Source organism: Neltuma alba, unplaced genomic scaffold (genome assembly GCF_004799145.2).
Source record: "Neltuma alba isolate B1F8T4 unplaced genomic scaffold, ASM479914v2 tig00012714_pilon, whole genome shotgun sequence".
NCBI lineage: Eukaryota > Viridiplantae > Streptophyta > Magnoliopsida > Fabales > Fabaceae > Neltuma > Neltuma alba.
The window spans coordinates 117,699-127,067 of NW_021637140.1; the positions used below are offsets into that span (position 1 = coordinate 117,699).

Here is a 9,369-nt window from a genome sequence, read left to right on the forward strand (position 1 = left end):
GCGCGATGTCAACCTCAATCTGTGAGGAAAGAATACTGAGAGAAAAAATTATTAAATTAATAATTTTTTTTATTATATTTGAAAGTTTCAATCATAGTATTCTCTTCTTATTTTTCTCCAGTTTTTTTCCCTCCAACCAAACCAAGCATAATAAATACTCTTCTTGGCCTTAATATAGGGCCTAATTAGAGTTAATGTTAATCTTATATATAAGACATAATTCGTATATTTATCAATTTATTTTTTAAATTAACTTTATTATTGATATTTTCTCAATAATAATCAATTAAGAGAATTAAAAAAAGAATTAAAAAAGATGTTTATGATGTTTTACAAATTAACTAAATTAAGTAACATCTCCAATCTACTCAAATTAGTCAATTAGGTCTTATATTAAAGATATTATATTATTTTTTTGGTACAAAGGCAACCAAGCTTAAACACAGCCAAACTGCACGAGACCGAAATTGAGAGAAGATTTTGATCAGAAAATTACATTTGATTTCGAAAGATGAAAATTACAAACGAACATCTTCATTGAATCAGCTACTCTAACTACAAACTTCTCTTCACATATTTTGGCCAAAGGTTGTAACCGTCAGTGGAACCGAGCGTATTTTGTCAAAAGGTTACTCAGTAACTGATGCTTTACTCAACAGACACAACTGTCGACCAAAATGGATGCAACCTATTCAGTCATGAACACCATCAGACAACCTAAATCTATCCGGATTTGTCAGGAAGGCCTCCAACAAGAAAGTGCATAGATGATTCGTCCCTTCCAACCTTGTAACACCCACTTGCCGTCTTCATCGATGACAAAATCCTTGTGGTAGCTACCCTTTACTTTATCCATCGCCCTCCGCACTAGATCTCGAGCAAAAGGAATCTGTGTAAACCCTGCTCTCAGAATACGAGCCTGCCACTGCTTATATGTCTCCGGTCTCTCTGATCTCTCGCATCCCTCGCACGCTATCACGTTCAAAGCTTCTCTCCCGAATATCTCCTTCTCGATCAGCATTCTCTCCCAGTCCTCTCGTGGCACGATTGTCTCCAGCATATCAAACAGTGATGAGTAGTGAAACAAAGCTTCCCTAAACCTGGTGACAAAGAAAGGCGCGTTGAAGGCCCCGTTGATGATGCCGTGAATGAATATATCAGGATTGATCTTTCTTATCAGATTCAGGAAAGCATTCCTAGGACTCTCCACTGACACAGATTCATCTAGCAAGTTCTTTGCTCTGTATAAACAGTTAACAACCAGGAACTCGTCCCTATCAATCTTGAGTTCCTCAAGCTTGATAGTTTCCCATTTCTTTGCTATGGCAACATACTCAAATTGAACATTGAAAGATTTTGCATAATCTGCTAACCGTCTTCCTGTTTCTTCTATTCTCTCGGCTGGCCTAAAACCGGGTTGTGGAAATTCTATTCCTGTTATTCGAATTTTTGGTGGTCGCCCTCCTGTGCTTATTACCAGTCTCTGTATGGAAGTTGGCCACTGGAAACCGTAAAGAATACCAAAATCTATAATATGGACCCTCGGTGAACTCGCACAAGCTGTCCTTATTGTGCCATTTGACAAAAAATTAGATATCTTCCTAAAAGGGCATGCGGCAAGGTAGAGATGATAGGCTTTCAGTAGATCAGCGGCTGACCTTTTCTTACTGATGAGTCCCTTATAAATCTGGCTACCGGTGCCGGCCAGGCGTGCATCGAGCCCATCAGCAAACACATGTGCCAACCTTTGATTTCCGTCCCCAAAAGGATTTGAGTGCTGCCTGATCTGCTTTAGCAACTCCTGTGCATTCTTATGATCATCTGCTGCAACAGCTTGTGCACACAGAATCAGAAGTGTTCTCAAATCCACCACTGCTTTTCTCCCATTTTGTTTCTTCCCACGCCCCCTCCCAGACTTTGGAGTTTTTGCCTGACCATTTGCCATCACTGCCGTCATGGTCTTGTTCTGCAAAGCTTCACGACGAGCAGTGTAATGGTTCTTACCTTCCCCATCAGTATGAAGAAGCACCAGATCAAACATCACAGAACGTAGTGTTGGTTCTGTATAAACTGCTGCTTGCTTGCTACTCTTTTCTTCATCATCTTCCTCTCCCCTGTGCGGCTGCCTTCTTACCTTTGACCCACCATGAATATCATCCCCTCCATCTTTCTCCACCTTGGCTGATATCTCATGAGTTCTTGTTTTTGGTTCTTCTGGTGATAAATTAAACACACCTAAATCAGCAAACAGCTTGTTTCCATTTGGAAGAAACCTACTAGCCTCCTCAACACCTTTTTTAAATTGTGAAATCGATTGGCTCTCGCTGTTCGGATCCGGAACCTGAAGTATACTGCTTGGAGAATCCACAGGCCCTTCCACACCGCTTACAACACTGCTTGAAGAGCTGTAAGATGGCTGAGAAATACCATTACCTCGGATACGTTGCAAGGGAAACTCACTAGGACTTTGAGACAAGGACTGACGAATGAAAGTTCCGTTGAAATTACCATAGTTATTACTGTGATAATCACTGTAATTTCTGGGGAAATTATTTCCCATGCCTCCATCATTTTCATTGATCATATGACTTGGATGGTTTTGTGCAGGTGAAGGTGGATATTTTTCGCCCAGTGCTTCATAGAATGATTTTTCAGCTGCTTGAAGATCCAAAGAATCTTGAAGCATGCACGTCTTATCTTCCATGTCTTCTTCCATCAGGATCTGATTTATGTAACTCAAAACAGTATCAGAAAAATCACAATCTTCCGGAGATTGCTCCTCGTTGTCGTTGGTCACGGTAGAGGAAGAAGGTGTATTGGTTGGTAATTGATCAGATTGCAGGAAATGAAATTCCCTTCTGTGAGCAAAGAAAGCCTTTTCAAAACCCTGATTCTGCTGGAGAATCGGTACAGATCGATTCTCCGGTTTCTGTTCCCTTCTGGCATCGGTAAAATTCCAAAGACCCCGATCCATTGTCATCTATCTTCCAATACCCCGCAAAAACTCGAGCTTTGGTCCTAAAAAGTGTTCAAAGTCCCTCTTTTCATTATCCTTCTTCAAGAATTAAAAACCTTTGCATCCCATAGAGCCAATTATACACTGAGAGAATCCACTGCACGTGAACCATGAGATACACAGGAAAAGACTTCAAAGCATTCCAGACGAAGAGATTAAGAAAACAAGAAATCGATTGATAAATTTCACCAAACACAAAACTAAGAAAGAAAGAGTAGGAAAACAGCGGCAAGTCTCCATCAGAGAACTTAATTGGCAACAATAAGCTCCAAGGAAAATTCAAGGGGTGGTTGAAAAGAGAAATGGGTCCAAACAGGAAGAATATTTCAGCAAGTAGAAGATGAAAGAGGGAAAGAAAAGGAGAAAGGAGGGATTTTACCTCAGAGGGGGGCCAGACGAGTCGTGCAGACAGCGGCAGCGGCAGCAGCAAAAGAGGAGTACGAGGAATGACCAAAAGAAAAGCTGGGCGCTGGTAAGGCTGAGGCTTCTGGTCTTTAGAGAGGAGAGAGAATACCGATCAGAGACGTTGGTTAATTGGTTGTGAGAGAATACCAAATTGCACGACTCGCAGGTCTCGCTGGGTAATCAATTTTTTTGGGGAGAGTTTCAATTAAGCAATTTAATTTCAAACAACCCGTAACATTTTGAAACATTATTTCACCCCGTTTGACTAAAGTAAAATTAAATGTTATAAGTAAAAATATAATTATACACTTGTATAATTTTATTTATTAAAAATAAATCAATCTTATCGGATTTCTAATGACTAGTTGTTGGAACTCTGACCTCACATGGCTGATCACCAGTCTAATGGTTGAAGGATTTTTTTTTATTAAAAAACTAAGATAGCCAAAGGGATTGCTTGAACTCATAACCCCTTGACATACTTAAAAAATTGTAACCACCAAACCACTCAATCAATTTAATTGTATAATGGAAAGAAAAATATATATAACGAAACAAATATAAATGTTCAAATATGCATGAACAACTAAAATAAGACAATTTACAATACAAATTAAGTGATTTGTCAATGAAGAGAAAAATTAGATGTCAAGAGTTACATATGAAAAACTGAAATAAAATGATTCACAACATAAATTAGGCAACTTTCAAAAAGTATACGGAAATTCATAACCATTGACATTTTATTTTTCTCTCCACTATCTCAAATAGAGTTGTGAATTCTCACATGTGTGTTGCAAATTATCTAATTTGTGTTGTAAATCGTTATATCTTAGTTGCTTATAACATTTAATTTTTTTCTCCACTGCACCTCAAATAGAATCGTGAATTCCTATAGTAGTGAGCCACTTTTGGCCATAGTTGCTAAAGGTACAACTTGAGCAGAAATCAAATGTTTAAACTCCTCTAATTTGAAAAATAAAAATAGAAATAAAATGGTAGAAAATAATTAAATCTAGCTAAACCAAAATTAAATTAAAATTAGCGCACTTTTTGTTTGTTTTTTAAAAAATAAAATATATAACATCATTAAAATTCAAGAAATTTTAAATAATTAACAAAAATAAGTTTCCATAATTTACATGGGCCAAATTCAAATTCATAGTTTCATAGCCAAAATTACAATTACAAGTTCCGAAAAAAGAGCAATGGCCATAGTTTCTTGTAACCTTTGATTATAAATAATTTCTTAATCGTAACTTATAGAACATGAGAACATGAGGTAAATATATGAAAAGAGTTTTATCTCGGTTAATATAAAACGTGCTTATAAATATTTTTAAATGCTATCCCAAATAGGCCTGATATCATTTTGCGAAATTTATTTTTAAACGACTCATTTTAATAGAAGATGGAAATATAAAATATTAAAATGCAATCACATTCTTTTGATTATTTTGGGGGACAACTAATCACATTCCATACAAGAGGACCACCACCATGAACGTCACAGGTTACTTACTTGATAATAATAAAAGCATCCCAAATGCTTTAATCATTTTGATTTAGATTTCTTGAGGTCGCCATAATCTCTTCTTGTCTTCTATTCTATCATTCTATGCTGTGCCTTTTGGTCAAGGGGCTGAGATACTTCTTTTTATTTTAATACTTTTCAATCTTATCCACTGCATCACAGCTAACTGCTGATTTGTTTTCGATGATTTCATTGGAAAATAATAGAACAGAAAAAAAAAAGCAAGAAGATGACTTGATTGACATTTTTTTTAGGGGAAATCACAAATAAAGACCCTCGAATTAGCAAAATCACTCTATGGTCACCTGAATATGCCAAATTACCATGAGGGACCCGGTTTCAAATTGCAAATAGCAAATGTTGGTAAAAAGACAAAATTGCCCCTCAGTGATTTGAACCTGCTGAACCCGCGGCACGTAGTCCCCCCCACTATCGACAACTTCCCACTGTTCTCTACATTCTCCCTATTGTCTCCATTTTCGCGCACCTGCGTACTGCCATTTTGCCGTAAGAGTAGTGTGGAGAGGAGTGTTGAGACGGTGAAGAGCATATTTGCTGTGACAAAGGTGAACAAAGCAGTGGTTTATCGGCATTGTGGAAGGGTTCAGAGAAGTCGAAGGCATCGTTGAATAGTGCGGCAGCAATCGCTTTAGGTGATCAGAGTTAGCAGCTACGTTGGGCGATTGATTGTAGTAAGTTTGTTGGCTAATTTTGTTTGGATTGGTTGCTGCAAGAATGTGCGAATGATTGGTGAGAGTAAAAGAGTTTAGGGTAGGAAAGTAGAAGTACCCAAATTTTGATTGAGTGATGAAGAATGTTATTTAACAGAAAAATATAGGTTTTTTCTGTTAAATAACCTGTGGGAATGGTATTTATGTGGGGAGGGAATGACAATATCAGTTTCGTAGATGACAATAATAGTAGGGAAAATAACGACATAGGATATAGTCAAGGGTAAATTTAATTGAAGAGGTACTAAGTGTGTTTTGTTATAAATGAGAAGGTGGACGGTGGGATTTGATAAGTTCTGTAACGAAAATGATAATTTAAGAATAGGAAATGACAAGTTGATTAATTGGGAATCAGAAGATGTCAATGCGAAACTGACAAGTTGGTAATGGGAAATAACAAGGTTATAACAGTGAATAACAAGATTTGTATGCGGAAGTAAGAATTTGATAATAGGAAATGACTTGTTTGAATAACAAAGCTGAGTATGACAATAAGACAAGTTTATCATTTCAAATGACAAGTTAAACTACTAGTGTATGATCAGAAATAACAATTATGATAAGTATGTGGGAATAACAAGTTGAGCTTAAAGAATTGACAACTTTTGTAGAGAGAATAACAAGTTTATCATAGGCGTTTGATTGACAGAACGAGTATTGACAGAATTGTTGTTAGTCAGTTAATAAGTTGTGTTAGTGAACTATTGTATGTTGAATATTTTGCAGGAAAAAGGACATGGCATCTGAGGGAGCCTCCGGATCAAAGCCGGCACACAATGGCTGGTTGCTATTCAGAAGGGAGTATTTGGCAACATTAGGTGATAGTGATATCAGAGGCAAACAAAAAAGAGACGCTGTGTCAAAGGCATGGAGAGCTTTGTCTGATGAGGAGAGGAAGAGGTACACAGAGGAGGCGAAGAAAAGAAGGCCAGAAAAGATTGAAGAGGAGAAGAAAAAGAAATATGTACCATCATTTTTAACCCGAGTGTCCTTGAAAGGTTTTAAGAAATTACTGCACTTTGTGAATAATAATGATGAGTTAAGGGATAGGGTGGAGAGGATAGGATTTGGAAGCTTGTTGAAGGTTGGATTGAAGAGACTTCCCCGCGATCTCCTTGTGACTATGCTAAGATCATATGACCCACCAACACATCAATTTACAATACGGGGGAAAACTGAGGAAATAGGAGCAAAACATGTTGACAAGCTCCTAGGAATACGCCATGGTGGGGAGAAGATTAAAATTGAAGTTTCGGAGGATGATGAAATGTACAAGAACTTGAAGAATCAGTATCGGAGAGTGCCATTCAGCAAAATACTAGATGACATTATTTCTGGGGAGGAAGATCACATATTTGAATTCTTGTTTGTCCTATACACGCTGGGTACCTTTCTATGTCCGTCATCTAGCTCAGAAGTGAGTGAGCGGCTGGTGAGAGTCATGCGTTCCACGATGGATGACTTTGGAAAGTATGATTGGGCAACACATGTTATGGAGGACCTATGGAAAGAAATGGCTGACTTTGTGAAGCTGTATAGACAGGGTAATGATGGGCAGGGGAGCAGTACTGTTGGTGGCTGCGTATACTTGCTTCTGGTATGACTATTTTGTTTCTCACTGTGCAATACTTTATTGGCAATATGAACAATGTAATTGGTGATGATATGTGGTGTTGCAGCTTTTTTTTTGTGAGCATTTTAACCTCATTCAAGGTTCACAGCGAGGCTCCACCAGTGCTATCCAATACTGGACAGATGAGAAGATCAAAGAATTGGCAAATACTGAGAGGAAGAGCGTTAGGGGGCTGTTGTATGGTGAGAAAGGGAGTGATGTTGTGTCTGGCAAAGACGAGAGGATAAATGTTGATTCTCTGGACCCGGTATGTATATCTTTGGTAGAGTGATATTCTTGGTGAACTTCTTGTTTGTGATAGTTACGTTGTCATTTGATAAATTGACTTGGTATATATAAAACTTAGGTTGTGATTAGGTTTAGTGAAGTTGTCATTTGTTATAGTTGACATTGTTACTTGATAAACTTAACCTGTTAAAAACGGTACCAAAGTTGTGATTGGGTAATGTGAACTTGTCATTCGGTAAAGTTCAGGTTTGGGTTGTTATTTGATAAAGTTGTTATTGATTATGCCTGAGTTGTGATGTGGTCAAGTGAACCTGTCATTTGTTACAATGTAGTTGTTATTTGATGTATCAAAGTTGCTAATTATAATTTATTAGTTGTGATTGGCTAAACTGAACTAGTCATTTGATATAGTAAAGTTGTTATCTGACATACCAAAGTTGTTATTTATACTACTGATGAACTTGTTATTCGCAATAGGGAGAGGTTGTAATTTGTTATAGTGTAGTAAGCTTGTAATTTCATATACTGAAGTTGTTATTTATAATATTTAACTTGTCATTGGGTAAAGTGAGCTTGTCATCTGCAATAGTGAGATCATGATGTGGTATAATTATGTTGCTAGTAAATTGATAAACGCCATTGTCATGCAGGAGCTGAAGCAGTTGCGTGCACGATTAATGAAGAGGATAGAAGAAAGCCATCAGAGGCTGATGAATATGGTAGATGAGGAGCTGTTGAAGGTGCACATTCCAAGAGAGGCAGATGGGAAGAGAAAAGGAAAGGCTCCTGCTGAGACACTCGCATCAATTGTTAGTGGGTCTGAAGATGACGATGAAGAGGAGAGACAGCATGCTGGTGAGACTAGTGAAGCTGTGCAAAGAATGATGGAGGGAGTGATGGTGAGAGTAGTGAGGAGAAGGAGAAAGATGACGAGGGGAGTGATGATGAGACAAGAGAGGAGGAGGAGGAGGACAAGGAGAAAGGTGACAGGGGGAGTGATGATGGGACAAGTGAGGAGGAAGGCAAGGAAAAGGATGATGGAGAGAATGATGAAGATAGTCAGGACAAGGATGAGGGACAGAGTGCACAGAAGGACAATGATGAAATGGAGGGTGACATACCCACGCCTACTACCCCCATAAACCTGTCATCTAATGTTGAAGGTGATGATGCGAAGGTGACAGAGCCGTCACTATATCCCCCCTAGCAATTTCAAATATGTTGACCCTGTTGAGAGGCAAACCCCATCAGGGTGGAACCTTTGACAGCAGCTGAAGGTGTGCAGGCACAACAAGTAAGGAGATCTAGCAGGGTTCGCTTCAACAAAATTAAGTCTCCTTGGTTGGAGTTGAAGGCACAAACAAGGTTGAAGAGGCCTGCAGAGGATAAAGACATTTTCTTCACCATTGTCAGCCGAAGTGTGAAAGGTGATGAAGGCGACTAGTAAGTATTGTGATACTCAGCTTTTGTGATGGGGTTTTGTTATCACTTGTTAACATAACCCATATGCTAACTCACTTCAACCATTGTCAGTCCTTTGATTAAAATGTATGATGAAGATATTACCCAACGCTTGCTGCATTCTCTTGGGGGAAATAACAAAGTTAGTAACAGGGTCATGTCATTAGTTTGTAAGGCCGTGGTGGATGAGCAACAGGCTGTGGGAGGGCGTGTAAGGAGGCATATTTTTTATGCGGACTTCATGGTGAGGTTTCTTCATTAGTTTGTGAAATGATAAGTTTGTATATGAAAATTACAAGTCCTCAAAGGCAAATGACAAGTGTAGTATATAAAGTAACAACACTGTTAAGGCAAATAACCG

At 38.3% G+C, this 9,369-nt stretch overlaps 1 protein-coding gene across 2 annotated transcripts; it reads right to left on the bottom strand.

Annotated features, from left to right (window-relative positions):
- Positions 1–432: 432 nt before the first annotated feature.
- Positions 433–8,648, bottom strand: LOC114730188 (scarecrow-like protein 9). Of its 2 annotated transcripts, XM_028917221.1 has the most exons (3): positions 8,636–8,648; positions 4,815–4,816; positions 433–3,055 (listed from the first exon to the last, which is right to left on the bottom strand). In XM_028917221.1, the coding sequence occupies exon 3, from the start codon at positions 2,978–2,980 to the stop codon at positions 737–739; it is 2,244 nt and encodes a 747-aa protein (XP_028773054.1). In that variant the 5' UTR covers positions 2,981–3,055; positions 4,815–4,816; positions 8,636–8,648; the 3' UTR covers positions 433–736. The 2 variants fall into 2 exon arrangements, with proteins under 2 accessions (XP_028773054.1, XP_028773055.1); XM_028917222.1 differs by lacking the exons at positions 4,815–4,816; positions 8,636–8,648 and adding an exon at positions 3,396–3,461 and having other exon boundaries at positions 433–3,113.
- Between the last annotated feature and the right edge of the window lie 721 nt (positions 8,649–9,369).